The sequence below is a fragment of the Perognathus longimembris genome, chromosome 9, assembly GCF_023159225.1.
Source record: "Perognathus longimembris pacificus isolate PPM17 chromosome 9, ASM2315922v1, whole genome shotgun sequence".
Classification (NCBI taxonomy): domain Eukaryota; kingdom Metazoa; phylum Chordata; class Mammalia; order Rodentia; family Heteromyidae; genus Perognathus; species Perognathus longimembris.
The window spans coordinates 3,146,217-3,163,615 of NC_063169.1; the positions used below are offsets into that span (position 1 = coordinate 3,146,217).

Genomic DNA, 17,399 nt, shown 5'->3' on the forward strand with positions numbered 1-17,399 from the left:
TATACTGCTTGTTCTCAAACTAGGCAGAAAAAAGTAATAGTGGTAACTTGCTGGTGATCTTAGAGTTCTCCAATAGGAAGTCACCAGTTATAAGCTGAAGTTGACTGGCACCTGAGAGACAAGGTAGAAGTTTCCAATATATTTTTTTTTTTTTTTTTGCCAGTCCTGGGCCTTGGACTCAGGCCCTGAGCACTGTCCCTGGCTTCTTTTTTGTTGTTGTTCAAGGCTAGCTCTCTGCACTTGAGCCACAGGGCCACTTCTGGCCATTTTCTGTATATGTGGTGCTGGGGAATTGAACCCAGGGCTTCATGGATATGAGGCAAGCACTCTTGCCACTAGGCCATATCCCCAGCCCCAAGTTTCCACTATTTTTTCAGCCATAAAACCTTCTGCTTACAGCATTCTTACGAGCAATCACAGCTATAAAACAAGGCCTCCCAGTGAGGCCTGAGCCGACAACTCGTTCCTTCCGCTTCGTTCTCATCCCTGCAGGGCAGGGAAGCCCCAGAGATAGTTGTGAACAGGCAGCACTGGACACAAGAGAAGAATGCTTACGATGAGACCACAGGGAACAAAGCCCAGCACCACAAGAATTTAATTTATGGCAAAAGCAAGAAAAGGAAGTCTCACTACTTGAGAAGTGCTGAAAGATATTTCATTAAGATCTTGTCATTTCTCCTTTAGACGTCTCATAGGTACGCAAATGAAACACGTACGTGACGACCTAAAACTTTCTGTGAACTCAGCTTGGACTGTAATTGTCTGACTTGATTATGACCAGAAACTCTGGATTTAAGCTCGGTGTCAGCACGCATCTTCAATTAATTACCAGGAAACCAGAAGTGGCACTGAGGCTCAAAATGGCAGCGTGCTAGCCTTGAGCAAAAGAGCTTGCTCACAGAAGCACCCGGGCCCACCGTTCAAGCCCCATGACAGAAAATAAAAGGACTTTGTTATCATCAGTAGCAATATAGTTTGCTATGATTTACGCACGAAGGTTGTCTATCTCCTCAGCTACCAAGCACCACTCCAGTACCACAAACAGTGCAGATTCTCCATATAGACTCGAGAGTATATGAATAAATACACTTTGATTCAGTTATCACAAACAAGGCTCTGTTTCAGAATTGTCATTTCATACTGTTTCCTCCCTCTCAAACATCATGAGAACACAAAAGAATGTCCAGAAATTCATTAGGAAAACTACCGAGTATCGTGATAAAAACCTAACTTACTAAAACAAAATAATGTCATCTGTGACAGAATGTATCTTGATTTCAACATTTGAAAAACAAGCTTATGCAACATCCTTCTGGACACATGGGAAAATGTGGCATAAATGCAAGACGAAGTAAAATAACTGAGTGAGCACAATGGGCTGAGAGAATATTCTGGCATCCAAGCACGTAGTCTAACTGAATGATGGATGTCCATTTGAAGAAGAGTCCTCGGTGGAACACAGAACGAGTCTGCCCCCTGTATGTTCTAAGCAGCCATTGCAATGACGAAAGGCAGGCAGGCAGGCTATACTTGGAAATATACAGACTTAACAACCTAAGACTTCCAGGTAATAAAAACAAACACCTACTCCAACCCTACACCACCCAAGTCATAAGGAGTGCTAGTCAGATCACCTGTGGCCAGCTCCATTTCATGTTTAACTGAGATATCAGTTAGATGCAATGCATTGCAGGAAGGAGAAAGGGGAAGTAAAGAGTCTGGCAGTCACACACGGTAGGAAGGGGAATGCTCAGTCCATCAGCAATCAGCCTGCAAGCAATGGTTGCTTCGGTTGTATCAGAGAATGGCCAATCATCAGTTGAAATACAACCAGCCCTGCATTTATGCAGTTACATCATAGACTGAACACATTAATCTATGACACAGAACCTCTGCTCTAGGCAAAAAAGGAAAAGCTAACAATCTAGCTTGTTAGCTGCATTTCCGTAACTTTCCTTTGCAAACAGGAAGGACAAACCTCTGTCCCAATGCACACGAATAGATCACTCCAAGGAGACTCCGGCTCTGCAGGAGTTGGAGCACAGGTTCTGGGATGAGACCGCCCTGCAAGCCTGAGCCCAGCAAAGACCAGATCCGTGGACCACTCAGTCACCCACCAACGGGAGGGGAGTTTTAGTTGTGGTTTACTCACTACGATTTATAAACACAGCACCAGAGCAACTCGTTTAAGAACAATAGTTAGAATAAGGGGCCTATGAAGTTCTATTAAACATTCTTGAGTTTGGGCAAGAAAGACCACTTTTCCGTTAGAAAAGCCTTGGATGCTTGCAGCATTTCTGTGGTGCAACAACAACATATGTAAGCATGAGTTTGGGTCACTGTTTATGACACATGTACATCACTTACCATTTAAGACTCTCTTTTCCTCACGACAGTCTGAGCGACGATTTGGCCAGGACAGGAGAAGGGAGAAGTCAGAAAAGAATAGATTAAGAAAATAGTGGGATATTTTATTGATTTAATTGAAACAGCCCTTCAATCCAGAAGGTTTTTTTTCTACGTCTTGAGAACAGATATGAGGTTATTAAATTAAGTAAGTCAGCTTCATCTCTGGTTTTTTTCTCTAATAGATTGGGTAGTTTTATTCTTTCTCCATTTTTCCCCCATAATAGATTGGATACTTTCTTCCTCCTACTCCCAGGCTCCTAAAGTGCTAGATACGAGCCAGAGGGCTTCCGGAACCCATCCCTCATGCTAGATATGAACCAGAGGGCTTCCGGAACCCATCCCTCATGCTAGATATGAACCAGAGGGCTTCCGGAACCCATCCCTCATGCTAGATATGAACCAGAGGGCTTCCGGAACCCATCCCTCATGCTAGATATGAGCCAGAGGGCTTCCAGAACCCATCCCTCATGCTACATATGAACCAGAGAGCTTCCGGAACCCATCCCTCATGCTACATATGAACCAGAGGGCTTCTGGAACCCATCTCTCAATCTAGATATGAACCAGAGGCCTTCCGGAACCCATCCCTCAATCTAGATATGAACCAGAGGGCTTCCGGAACCCATCCCTCATGCTAGATATGAACCAGAGGGCTTCTGGAACCCATCCCTCATGCTAGATATGAACCAGAGGGCTTCCGGAACCCATCCCTCATGCTACATATGAACCAGAGGGCTTCTGGAACCCATCCCTCATGCTGGATATGAACCAGAGGGCTTCCGGAACCCATCCCTCATGCTACATATGAACCAGAGGGCTTCCGGAACCCATCCCTCATGCTACATATGAACCAGAGGGCTTCTGGAACCCAGGCAAGAACTCTGCTACGGAGCCATATCCTTCAGTTAATTTCTTTGGCGGACATAGAAACCCCAAGTTTTGTCCAGGATATAACGTTAGGCTAAAGTAAACAAACTTCATTCGATTTTACTCTATAAAATATACATTAATAATGGAAAGAATGACACTTCATTACCACTCTGATAAAGAATTGATAATGAATATATATTAGCACTTGAAAATAAACACTACAAATTTAAGGTGGCTGAAACCATGATTAACATTAAGACACTCATGCACATTTACAAGGCAATTATTAATGTTACAACCCAGGAAGAACTTCACAGGTACTCTCTTTCAGAATAGCAACAACTAACTCACAAAGTCTTAAGATATCTTTACAAACGTGTTAAACCATTATGACCGAAATAAACAAAGATTGCCAGTCTAAAAAATTTATTAAATAGGATAATAAACTAAATCAGACCATCTAAGTGATCAGATTCAAATAAATCATTTTTTGACATAACCTTGTTCTACAGAAAGTAATTTAAGTCAAAGTTGTTCTTTTTCATACAGTATTTATTTATGTGTGTATTTGTCAGGAGGCCTTACCACGTGTGGTGTACACAAGTATTCCCAGTGCTCAGGAGGCTAAGGTAGACAGATGGCGAGTTCAAGGCCAGGCTGGGCTACACAGAAAGTTCTAAGCCAGAGTAAACAACAAAGCTAGGTCCTGCTCAAGGGATCAGGGGTTGGATGTGGCTCAACGGTACGTCACTGGTCTGCTGCTTTCTCTGGGTATGGATAAGGAAGTTCTGCTCTTTGTCTCCTCATACGATCTCAAACTCCTTGTGGAGCACTAATAACTCATCTGTGCCTAAATTTCAGGCTACGGTGTGTTCTTTCACGAAACAAAAAAAAAATATGCAAACATTTATTTACCAGATAGCCTGGGAAATCAGTACTGAGACTGTTTTAAGTCTGGGTCTGAGGTGACATATTTAATCCAAACCCATTCCAAATAAGCGGTGTGTCTGAACTCATAGGGGACTCAGTTATGACCTGACCCCCCCGACAGAAGCTCCTTCAGCAATAAAGTGCTTCGGCTGTGTTCAGGCAAGGCTCCCGAATCCAGAACGGGTTGACGCTGCCTTCTCAAGGATGAGTACGCGCAGAACGAGGTAACTCATCCTAAAGGAAAGAGGCGACCTCTACAGGGGCGTGGCACTGTGCCCTCAACGCCCCTCTTCCCCCCCAGTCAACAACCCGCTTCCCCCTCCCTCCTGTACCTCCCTGCTACCAACTGAGGGAGACAAATCCCAACAGCTCCTGGCCTCTCTGATGGCGTCACAGTTTCATCACTTTTGCACTTTCTAAAACCCAGTGCTGCTGTGTTGGCTGACACACACATCAGGCAGGCAGAAAGCCCTCAGAGGAGATTCCCCCTTCCCACCCCATCACCTTGTAAACTAGAAAGCCCTCAGAGGAGATTCCCCCTTCCCACCCCATCACCTTGTAAACTAGAAAGCCCTCAGAGGAGATTCCCCCTTCCCGCCCCATCACCTTGTAAACTAGAAAGCCCTCAGAGGAGATTCCCCCTTCCCACCCCATCACCTTGTAAACTAGAAAGCCCTCAGAGGAGATTCCCCCTTCCCACCCCATCACCTTGTAAACTAGAAAGCCCTCAGAGGAGATTCCCCCTTCCCACCCCATCACCTTGTAAACTAGAAAGCCCTCAGAGGAGATTCCCCCTTCCCACCCCATCACCTTGTAAACTAGGTCAAGGCAGACAAGACACTATGTTCCAACACCTATTTGCTATGACAGAGTTTTTTAAAGCCTTCCTATTTCAGTAATCAAACATTCTCACAGAGTCTAGGGTCAGAGGTCTCTGTTCCAACTTCCTGCCTTTTAGGGACCCAACACTCTCTTCCATCCCAGCGTGAACATGGAAACGTCTGAGAGGCTCTAAGATCCCAGTATCTATAAAGGGTTCGGGGACATGAGGGTCAAAGTGGGTTTATCCTGCTTGCTTTCTGCTTCCACATGACCTTTGGTTAAAATCTTGGGATGCCCTCATGTATTCGTCTGCTCATTTTTAAAATGGCGCGTTGTAGGAGATGAAGCTTTTTGAGGATGACTTCTCTTATTTCTAGAGAGTTAGGAGGAAAACAAAAAGGACTCTCATTTCATCTCTGCTGGGGACACATTCTGGAGCCTGGCACACTTGCTGATCACGGAAGAACACACGAGCTTGACTGCAGGGACACGGAGACAGGGAACAATGGAGACCAAGGGAGGTGAGCCACTTAGAACCCTTACCTGGGGTCCTATCTCCTGCGGGCACTGGAGCCACTCGTGAAAGGAAGCCAGTGAAATGGGGGGGGGGGGGGTTCAAAAGAACTTCCACACTCTAAAGTTGAAATGTGTTAACTTGAGGCGTCGATAACACTACTTATCGGGTTGTAGCAACGACAAGAAGTCTTCTTCAGCCTCCCTCGTAGTCCCTGGGCACTCACTCCTAGCCCTACCAATCACCGCACAGCTTGGGAAACTGAGACTCAGAGGGGGAAACGGGCCCAAAGCTCACAGGACTAAGAGGACATGGGGATAAGGCTGAACTCTAGGTCCAAGCCCCAGTCGCACGCACACGCACACACGCACGCGCACACGCACGCGCACACACGCACGCACCGCTTATGCGTCACACGTCATTAATGCCAGTTCAGCACCAGCACCACGTACGTACTCACCTTTCGGGGCAGTGGGCTTCGCGGCAATCCTGCCCACCAGGCATTCCTTCAGCATGGATTCATAGTTGACCCAACGGTGAACCTGGGATGAAGAAGATAAACAGCAGACGAGCCGCGTGACCGCCACTCCACGGGCCACGCCACCGACCTGCGAGTGTCACTGAACTAAACCTTCCTAGACGACGCTGAAGCTGATTTAATTAACCACCAGCCACGTGAGAGAGGAATGGTAAAGCACCGAGGCCTGGCACAGACCGCACCCTCTCAGGAGCCCCACCCCTTTGTCGGGCGTCCACTTAGCTCCATTAGAATACAAGATGTTATTTCTGAACACAGTGACGCTCTGCCTTGAGCCCGGCCCAAAGAAACTCACAATGCTGAGGAATGGCAACAAGACTACTCTTACTGCAGATTCTCCTTCTGGAAGAAGGAGTTCAACATCCAAGGTTACTGAGAACAGGTGAGAGGGGAAATGTACAGAGGGGCTCTCAGGCAAATGTTCCTATCTCCAGCAGGCATGGATTGCTACATAATAACAAATGACAATGGGGAGCTGCCTTAGAAAAGCAGTGGGTAAGCTGGTTGTGGGTGGCTCACACCTGTGATCCTAGCTACTCGGGAGGGTGAGGGCCTAGGGTCAGGTTCAAAGCCAGCCTTGGCAGGACAGGCTGTGAGACTCCCCAGCTGCCTACAAAGCAGAAGTGGGGGGCTGTGGCTGTCAGTGGTAGAGCGCGAGTTCTGAGCAAAAGAAGCTCAGGGACAGCCCCATTCCCCAAGCTCAAGCCCTATGACGGGGGAAAAAATACAATACAAAACAAAACAGTGAAGAGCCTTCCCAGGAGAATGTCATTATGACAATGTGTAAGCATGATTTTTCTCCAATCTACAAGGAATATTAACAGCAATTAAAATTCTGTACTTAGATGCATCTCAGTACTCTTTAAGTATAAAACAAATTGAATTTCTAGCAACCTGGTTAAGTAAAACCCTACTCACATAAATGAGAAAACAGAATACAAATAACCAAGATACAGCTGATCAAAAACAATGTAGACCAAGAAATATATAACAACTCAATCTGATTTTGGCATCTTGTACTATCTAGTACTGGTATTATCACCTAATTAATTATTACTAAAATACAAACTAAGATATGCTAGGCATGGGCAAATTTCATTCCTTCTAAACATTGTAAAGGATCACAGAATAACAACTCAGTAAATACAGTAATTAGAGCTATATATTCTGTACAGCTTTTAAGAAGAGTAAAATCTAATACTGAAGCAAACGGCGTCAAGTTACTAATTCAATTATCTTTTGAGATAGCCACAGAGACTCTCTGCTTCTCTTCTGGGAGCAAGGGGTTTTCTGTGCAGTAGTCGGCCTCGCCTGACTCCCTATATGGTATGCAGATTCACAGAATGAGGCAGCCCAGATGGGGAGCCATCCACAAACATAGAAAGACCAAGAACCCTGAACTAAACTAATGGTCTAAAAATACTCAGCAAACTAGTGTCAGGTCCCCGCGTTCCTTCCGATCACTACTTCTTTCCGGAAGTCAATTATCACCATTATTAAAACTAATCATGACTTAGTGAGCACTTGCCAGCAGGGGAAGGCAGAGAGCGTGCCAACAACTTGAAGCTATCTCTACGTCTGAATGATGATTCAAAAGCAAACTAAATGAACAGCTGCTACTTGTGAGCATCTGCCCACATTTCACAATTTAAACCACACGTCCGAAATGTATGCGACTATCTGTGTTCTTTCTATAGGTGTCACACAGGTGGATCTACGCACACTCTGTCGATCACTTTCAGCACCTCACCTGATCGAAGAGATCAGTGCCGTCTGCTCCCGCCGCTTTCATGAGTTCATCTTCTCCCCCGGGGTGATATTCCATGTATGGGCTGACGTTATAAACATACCCTGCTCAAAGCAAGAGAAATAATACTCCAGTGAACCTCTTAAGAAACTGGAAGCACCAATAAATCATTCTCCATCCATTTCATTGAACTCATAGTTATTTCAAAGTACCACGAGCTGTAAAGAGCTGTTCACAAGTTCGCTGCCAGCTCCGGGGGCCTGGCAGGTGACCTGAGACCCCGAGGTCAGAGGCAGACAATGGGGCAGCCTTCCTTCTGGAAACGCAGCCGGAAAGGCAGCGCCCACACCCGTTCTGCGGGCACTGGCTGGCACAGGGGAAGAGACTCCGGGTCCTCCACGAGCCGCTCGCCCTGGGGAAGCTTGGCTGGAGCTTGGTTCTCCAGGGAGGCATCTTTGTGACGCTGAATGGCTCTAAGAAAGGCGCGATTAGCCAAGGCTGTCCACAGGCAGACATCTTGGAGAGACACCCAGGTCAGACACGGTTTACAAGATGCACGGATGCAAAAGACACGGAAGGGAATGGATTCCCAACACAAGGAAATGACGGAGCGCGGTGTATATAACTTACGGAGCATGCTCACGCGCGCACACAGAGGGAGGGACAGGTTCAGTGGAAACCACCTGTCCCCCTCCAGCTTCCCCCTGCCGGGGAGGAGCCGGCCAGCCGCCCGCCGCCCCACCTTCCCCCAGGGGCTCCGGGCCCACCCCGCCCCCTCCTGCCTGCAGCTGCCCACGACCCCTCCCCCACGCCCTCTCCGGGTATTTACTTCACCAGCTCACGAGCTCAACCGTGTTTGCAATTTCTTAAGAAAGAGAAACAGGAGACATAGAACAAAAACTACTTTGACCAAGGCCACAGCAAGGCGAGCTGCTTTGCCTGGACACCAGGGAGTGGGCAAGCCGGCCCCCCAAAGGGCAAGCGGGGAGCCCCAGCTGACAGAAGCATGGACGGTCCCTCAGGACAGCGCTGCACAAGACCCCCGGCTCCGGGGGGAGAGGAAGAGCACACGCCACGGCCCGGCTCCCACGGGCACACGCTGGCACACGCCACGGCCCGGCTCCCACGGGCACACGCTGGCACACGCCACGGCCCGGCTCCCACGGGCACACGCTGGCACACGCCACGGCCCGGCTCCCACGGGCACACGCTGGCACACGCCACGGCCCGGCTCCCACGGGCACACGCTGGCACACGCCACGGCCCGGCTCCCACGGGCACACGCTGGCACACGCCACGGCCCGGCTCCCACGGGCACACGCTGGCACACGCCACGGCCCGGCTCCCACGGGCACACGCTGGCACACGCCACGGCCTGGCTCCCACGGGCACACGCGGGCACACGCTGGCACACGCCATGGCCTGGCTCCCACGGGCACACGCGGGCACACGCTGGCACACGCGGGCACATGCTGGCACACGCTATGGCCCGGCTCCCACGGGCACACGCTGGCACACGCGGGCACATGCTGGCACACGCTATGGCCCGGCTCCCACGGGCACACGCTGGCACACGCTGGCACACGCTGGCACACGCCACGGCCCGGCTCCCACGGGCACACACTGGCACATGCTGGCACACGCCACGGCCCGGCTCCCACGGGCACACGCTGGCACACGCTGGCACACGCTGGCACACGCCATGGCCCGGCTCCCACGGGCACACGCTGGCACACGCTGGCACACGCTGGCACACGCCACGGCCCGGCTCCCACGGGCACACGCTGGCACACGCTGGCACACGCCACGGCCCGGCTCCCATGGGCACACGCTGGCACACGCGGGCACACGCTGGCACACGCCACGGCCTGGCTCCCACGGGCACACGCTGGCACACGCTGGCACACGCCACGGCCCGGCTCCCACGGGCACACGCTGGCACACGCCACAGCCCGGCTCCCACGGGCACACGCGGGCACACGCTGGCACACGCCACGGCCCGGCTCCCACGGGCACACGCTGGCACACGCTGGCACACGCCACGGCCCGGCTCCCACGGGCACACGCTGGCACACGCTGGCACACGCTGGCACACGCTGGCACACGCCACGGCCCAGCTCCCACGGGCACACGCTGGTACACACTCCACACACACGGCCCAGAGTGCCCTGCTCCGGCTCACACCACGGGACGTCGGTGCAGAGCCCCTTCCCCCCCCCAACCAGTCCTCCTCGGGGCCGCTCCCCGTGAGAACTGCGGGCACAGGACCTGAGGGGAAACCCAGGGGAGGGCGCGGACCCTCCCTTAGGGCGGGGGCACGTCGGGTGCGCATCCTGGAGCTGGCACGGGAACGGGGAGGGGCAGTCCCTGGGAGGGGGGGCGAACCCCTTGGGAGAGGCTGCTGAAGGACATCCGGAGACGAGAGACCCCCACAGCTCCGATCCCGGCCGGCAGGATAAAGGACAGGGGCGTAGGCGGAGGCCGGGCAGGTCACCCGGATGGGAGGGAGGCCACTCCGCCATCCGTGACCCCGCCAGCCACCATCACCTGCACACCCGTCGCACCACAGAGGGGCCAGACGCGAAGACGGCGCGGTACAAGCCTTTGACCTCTGACCAGAGCGAGGCTGGGCTCGACAACGTGAAGACGGGGGGCTGTGGAGCACGCCTATGTTCACGCGGTCACACAGATGTGCACACAATGCTCCTCCCTGTCTGGCGCGTCATCGGAACCAGGGCACACCCACCCCCTCAGAGAGACAACACTAGCACTGCTCATCAACCCCTCATGGCAAGAAACCAAACGGTCACTGTGGCAGCTCAAGATACGTTAATGGCAGTGTTAATAACTTGGCGACCAAGAGACCTAGACTGGAGTAAACTGGCCCATTCCTATAGACTTTCTTTCCGGCCACTCTCTCTTCTTTCCTTCCTATTTTTCTTTCCTAGCAATTAAAAAGTAAATCCCAGAATGTCCCGCCCCCCCCAAAAAAAATTGTGTGCTTTCCCTTCATGCTTTGTAATTATCTCTGTATTGTAGCTGATCTTTTCGTCTTTCTTTCGTTTGCTTTTCTGCTTGCTTGCTTTCCTTTTCCTTTCCTTCCCTTCCCCCCCCCCCACCCCCCGGGTGCAGATACTGGGGCTTGAACTCAGAGCCTGGGGGACAGACCCTGAGCTTGTCTGCTCAAGGCTAGGTAGCGCTCTACCACTTGACCCACTGTTTCACTTCTGGCCATTTTTTGGTAGTTAATTGCAGATCAAAGTCTTAAAGAATTTCCTGTCCAGGCAGGCTTTGAACCATGATCCTCAGATCTCGGCCTCCTAAGTAGCTAGGATCACAGGCATGAGCCACCGGCACCCAGCTACATCTGGCTTGACTAAGCAAGTCTCTCATGTTCAAGACTTGCTGTAGTTGTTTTACGTCTCACAGTATTAACAATTGAGTGAGTCCAGGCTTTTTCAAGTAAGCAATGCACTGAGCCCTTTTGTTTTGATTTTGTTTTTCAGATAGTCTCACTAACTCTGCCAAAGCTGGTATCAAATTCAGGATCTTCCTTTCTTTGCCCCCAAGTTGCTGGGATACCAGGTGGAGCTTCTTGTAAGCTCTTACTAGTTCTTCTGTGCTTGTTTGTTTTTTTGTGTGTCTGGGGCTTGAACTCAGGGCCTGGGCACTGTCCCTGAGCTTTTTCAAGGCTAGCCATCTACCACTTGAGCCACAGCTCTACTTCTGGCTTTTGTTTTGTTTTGTTTTGTGTGGTTAGTTGAAGCTAAGAGTCTCATGGACTTTCCTGTCTAGGCTGGCTTTGAACTGGGATCCTCAGATCTCAGCATCCTGAGTAGCTAGGATTAGAGTTATGAACCACAGGCACCCAGCTACTACTTGACATTTAAAAACAATTTTGTAACCTTCACACTTTTCCAATAACACTTTTATTAATTTCTTCCTAAATTTTTAAGTGCTAAGGTGTGACAGCTCTGAACAGCTGATTGAGCATTTGATAGAAACAAATAATTTGTGGAAGATAATAATCTCAAATTGATGCTGGGCTCTTAATAAATTTTGCCAGTCCAAATCCTAATTAATAACAACATTAGAAACAAACACCCTTCCACATTTGTCTTTTTTATCTAGATTCTGCAAATGAGTGAAAAAATGTGAAATTCGTCTTTCTAAATCTGCCTTATTTCATTTAACATGTCATTTCAGTTCTATCGAGAAATGGCTTTTATTCTCAGAACTTTTGTGAGAGCTCATAGTTCCAGACTTGTAACACAAAAGTGACACTAGTAAGTGTGTGCAAATCTAAGGACAGACGTTACTGCTCCATGTCGATTCGACACATCCAACCATCACACTCATCTCATTACAGATTCACCCGCACACAAGGAACCCGTTTCTCAGTCTGGCTTTTGCTCCAGTCTGCCTCCTTGTAAACCCAGCCATGAGCCCAAGCCTAACCTACGGGCCCCTCCGCTTGGAAGTGCTCCTGCTTCCTGCCACAGTGCTGCTCAGGGCTCCAGGGCGCGCGCACACACACACACACACACACACACAGGACACACACACACACACACACACACACACACACACACACACGATTCCCCGATCCCTGAGAACAGACCCCACCTCCCCCAGTCCAGCAGGAAGCACTGGGGCACAGTGGAGAAACCACTCTGAACCGGTGCCTGGAGCCAGTAAACAGGTAAGCAGCCTGAAAGGAGGGGGGTGGGGTACTTGAACCCTGTAAGAAACAAGGGGATCTTTTCACACCTGGCAGAATCTTAGATCCGGCAAGCTGGTGGTAACCACATCTGGATGTCCCTGGAGAGTTGAGCAGTTCTAGCTTGGGACAAGTTATGTCATCACCTGCTAGAAGTTTCCATATCACAGCCATTGAAAACTTCATACTCTAACCTGGAAACCGTGTCTCACGTCTATAATCACAATTTGAGGCCAATCCAAGCAATACGTTACTTAGACCCTATCTCCACCAATAAGCAGGCGTGGAGGCAGGAACGTATAATCCCAGCTATAGAGGAGACAGAGGACGGACTGCAATCTAAGAGTGCAAGGCAAAAAAAAAAAAAAAAAAAATCTAGAGAGGCAATGGGAACAATAACCTACAACAGAAAGAGTCAGGGGTGCCTCAAGTGGCAGAGTGCCCGTCTCAAGAGCACAGAGCTCTGAATTCAAACCCCAGCACCGTCAGAAGAAAACCAGAAGTGACGCTGTATCTAATCGTGTGCTGATTATGTTTTGGCGATACTGAGGTTTGAACTGAGGGATTCGCGGTTGCTAGGTAGGTAGTCTATCACTTGATCCACGCCACCAGTCCTTCCTGACACTGGTTCTTCAAGACAGGGTCTCGCTGCCCGCCGGGGCTGCCCTGAACTACAGTCCTCTGTGTGTGCTCCTTTAACGGGCATGGCCAGGGTGGGACACCGTGCCGGCTCTCTTTGGCTCTTCTGAAGCTCGAGGTGACAGGTGTGTGCCACCATGCCCGGCCATCAATTGAGATGGGCTCCTCGGGACTTTCATGTCCTGGGAGGCCTCAAACTGCGCTGCCCTGATCTCTGCCCCTCCGGCAGCTAGGATTCTGGGCTTGAACCAATGTACCCAGGTAAACTGTGCCTTTCTGAACCTTTCTAACCTAGTAAGCACAGAAGTTAGCAAGCACAGGACTCCCAAGGCCTTGAAGTGAAACCATACAACAGCACCCGCCCCCCCCCCCCCCGCACATCCATCATATACACATACACATACACGTACACCCCAATTCCTGTGCCTCCGTCACAGGATCGTGCCCCTGTGCATTTCCCCATGTAAATCTCCTGTCTTGCACAGACGCCTGGGTTAGGGGCCTATCTTACTTTAGGGTGATCCCAGCTGACTCTACATCTGTAATGAAAGCCATATTCTGTCTCTTCTGCTGTTCTCATTTGTAATGCGAAACTTACAATGTAGTAGGAGCTACAAATTCAGGCAACCGGCCCAGCTAAGGAAGAGTGCACTAAGTAACAATTTGCTGGAATGAGGACGGATGGCCAGACTTTCATGCAGCCTTTCTGGCTCCCTCTGGGTTCCCAGAGACATCTTTCTCCAACAGAACTCAATTATGTGGCTCTGAGGTAGAAAATTATTGGACACATACTGTGTGTTCTGAAGAATTCTGCCATTTGGTTTAACATTAAATTGCCTGGCAAACACTTCTTTTCAAAGGGGATGCTGTATTGAGATGCTAGACAAATTCTCATTTCAGAAGTCAGGTTTTTCTACACCACAATGTGCATGGTTACGGTGGTTTATGTCCTGCACAGGGACAGTGCTACCTAATCCTCACAAAGCAGCATGACCGTGGAGTGATTACATGGCACTATAAATGGAAAACCCAGGCTATATTTTTTGAAGTACTTAATGAGCCTACCTCTTATACATATCCAACAATCGTCTTTCTTGTTGTGTTTCTGAAGTTCTTCTTCAGTGACTTCAAGCAGCCTCCCTTTCAAACCTGTTAGGTCTTTTCCACTTTTGGTCAGTCGAATCCAATCCATAAGACTTCTGCCTTGTTTTAAAGGGACCTAAAAGAAGGAAAAGGGAAGACATATTTGACTTCTTTGAGTTATTTTCCTTTCTTTCCTCCTCCCTACGACTTGTCTTCAGGCCATTTCATTACTTTTATTCCCATTTAAAAAGATAAAACTTCTCAAAAGGCTGAGTCGGGAGAATTGAAAGTTCGAGGCTAGCCTGAGCCAGATAACATGACCAGGTCTCAAAAGCAAAAAGAGAGCTGGCTGCTATAGCTCAGAGCAGAGATCACAGCTGCTTGGGAGGTGGAGGTTGGAAATAGCCCAGTTTGAGACTACCTGGGCAAAAAGTGAGTGGGCCCTCCTCCCCTAGCCACGCTGCAAATGGCTTATAGGATAAGGCTGCACCTCTGATCCTACAAAGGGAGGAAACAAAGTCGGAAACTGCCCAACAAAAGAATTCAGATGATAATCTTAATGGAAAAAGGCAGCAACACATATTCTAATTCTAGAAAAGTTAGACTAAGGAGAGAAACAGATCACACATCAGAAAGGAACACAGGATTGGAAGGTAGCATGATAGAAATACATAGCCCTAAGTGAAATGTCACAAACATGATCACAAACCTTCGTTATCTAAGTCAACATTTCTTACTCAATTTCCTTTTCCGTGAAATGGAACAATAAAAGCTGCTATCACAGGATCGCTGTGGAAATTAAATGAAGCAGCACAGAAAACACAGAGTCCACATAGTCACTAGTAAGCACTTCATAGACCTTGGTGGTAAAAGCAAATAAAAACTACAGCTCTCTAAGTCCACATTCCGATCAAAGATCAGAACTCTGGTCCACGTGAAGGAAAATAACGAAGCCGGTGAGTCCTCCCAAAGTGATATGAAGATTTAAAAGGAATCCAGAAACGAAAATAAAGCGGAGTGACCCAACAGGGGAATGTCTCCTATAGGAAGCATGAAGACTACTCAACAATGGGAATGAGCAGGCGGCGATCACACTGGAGAGCACCAAGGACAGGATGTGCATTCAATTCTGCAAATGTAAAATGTTTCTGCATGCCATCTTGTTGCTAGCGGTCACTTAGCCCGCAAAATACTCCAGGATATCATGTCTGCTCCAAAGACAGCAAGTACCAAGTAGAAAAGACACTGTTGAAGCGCTCGGGTAGTGGGGAAAGGCAGTGTAAACATTATGACTTGGAGAGGGGTCCCTACATCTTACATGAGGCTTGTGGACATTTACTCTCCTGCCTTGGTTCTCCCCAAATGGCCCCCCCACAAGTCCGCACCCTGGCAGGGCTGTCACCACAGTTTTGCAGGGACCTGGCCCGGCACCACCCACCAGGCGGGAAGGGGGGAGGGGGAGGGGGAAGGGGAGGGGGGAGGTAAGGGAGGGCCAGGTGTGGGAAGAGGTGAGCAGGTGCTGGAAGGGAGGATGGGGAAGGGCAGGGGCTGGAGTCTTGAGGACCTTTATCATGATGGCCCTCTCGGGCGGGCACCTGGCCAGGCGGGCACTTCGGGAAAGGACTTGGGGTGAGGGAACTGACAGAGGGGTGAAGAGACAGGAAAGATGGAGAGGAGGAAGAGGTTGGGGTCTGGAGGTGGGAGGAAACCGGAGAGCATGTCTGAGAAGATCTAACAGGGCTGACAGGAAGGGGTGAGGGAGATGCAGGCAGGTGGAGGAGGCAGGGATGAGGAAATCCAGACAGCAGGGCCCGGCGGGACCGGGGAGCCGGGGGGCGGGGGCGGGGAGCCGGGGGCGGGGCCGGGGAGCCGGGGGGCGGGGCAGGGGAGCCGGGGGGCGGGGCCGGGGGGCCGGGGGCGGGGCCGGGGAGCCGGGGGGCGGGGAGCCGGGGGCGGGGCCGGGGCAGGGGCCGGGGGCGGGGCCGAGGAGCCGGGGGTGGGGCCGGGCGGGGCCGGGGAGCCGGGGGCGGGGCCGGGGAGCCGGGGGCGGGGAGCCGGGGGGCGGGGAGCCGGAGGCGGGGCCGGGGAGCCGGGGGCGGGGCCGGGGGCGGGGCAGGGGGGCCGGGGGCGGGGCCGAGGAGCCGGGGGTGGGGCCGGGCGGGGCCGGGGAGTCGGGGACGGGGCCGGGGAGTCGGGGACGGGGCCGGGGAGTCGGGGACGGGGCCGGTCCGGGCCGGGGAGTCGGGGGCGGGGCCGGGGAGCCGGGGGCGGGGCCGGGGAGTCGGGGGCGGGGCCGGGGAGTCCGGGACGGGGCAGGGATGCGGAGCCGGGGGCCTGGCAGGGCCGGGCGGGGGTGGGGAGCGGACGAGGGGGGCGGCCAGGGAGCCGCGGGCGGGGCGTGGGGAGGGGTGGGACCCGGGGCCGGCAGGCGCGTGCCGGGTCGGGCCTGGCCGAGAGGCCCGCGGAGGTGCCGGGGTCACCCGCCTACCTTGCTGCGGCCCCCGGAGGCGGCGCGCTGCTGCGAGCCGGGGCCCGGGAAGGACTGAGACGGGACGTTGAGCATCCTGGACCCCCGGCCCGGCCCGGCCCGGCCCTACTCTGCCTGGGGTCCTCACCGCACGGCTCGGCGCCCGCCGCCCCGGCGCCGCGGCCGGGCAGAGGCCAAGCCGGACCCACTTCCGGGGTCTCCGGACGTCATGACGCAGCACGTCAGGGGCGGGGCCGGGGAGGGAGGCGAGGGAGCATGCTCAGTTGCCAGCGGGGCGAGTACGCATGCTCAGTTGCCTGACTTCAGCCCTGGCGCGCGCGCGCCGCTGTCCTGCGCCCCGGTGCTGATCGAGCTGGGAAGGAAGCCTCCCGGGCCTTCCCCGGAGCCACGCCGCCCAGGGTGGAAGAAGCCCGCCGCGGGGGCCTGCGGGCGGGGGCTGTCGGCGATGCCAGGCCTGCGGGCCCCGGCTGCCCTCCCAGGGCCCTGCGCCCCCGTCCCTTCGGTCAGCCCAGCTCCTGGGGAGGCCGAGGTCGCGGGTCGAAGCCAGCCTGCACGGGAAAGTCCAGGGACGCTCATCTCCGGTTTACCGTCGGAAAGCCGGGCGTGACACCAGCCTGGGCCGAAACAGCCAAGAGACGG

At 52.3% G+C, this 17,399-nt stretch overlaps 1 protein-coding gene across 3 annotated transcripts in view; it reads right to left on the minus strand.

The window, feature by feature from the left end:
- LOC125357016 (cytochrome b5 reductase 4) overlaps positions 1–16,949 on the minus strand; it is a 35,917-nt gene extending 18,968 nt beyond the window's left edge. For 2 of the 3 annotated variants that reach the window (XR_007212043.1, XM_048353627.1), the window contains exons 1-5: positions 16,761–16,949; positions 14,255–14,408; positions 7,834–7,934; positions 6,006–6,087; positions 2,368–2,397 (exon numbers count right to left, since the gene is read on the minus strand). Coding sequence is in view for 2 of the 3 variants with exons in the window: in XM_048353627.1 (XP_048209584.1) it covers positions 2,368–2,397; positions 6,006–6,087; positions 7,834–7,934; positions 14,255–14,408; positions 16,761–16,835 (442 nt within the window). In the remaining variant the exon portion in view is untranslated. The remainder of the gene's footprint in view (positions 1–2,367; positions 2,398–6,005; positions 6,088–7,833; positions 7,935–14,254; positions 14,409–16,760) is intronic. The other variant, XM_048353628.1, reaches the window with a different exon arrangement.
- Between the last annotated feature and the right edge of the window lie 450 nt (positions 16,950–17,399).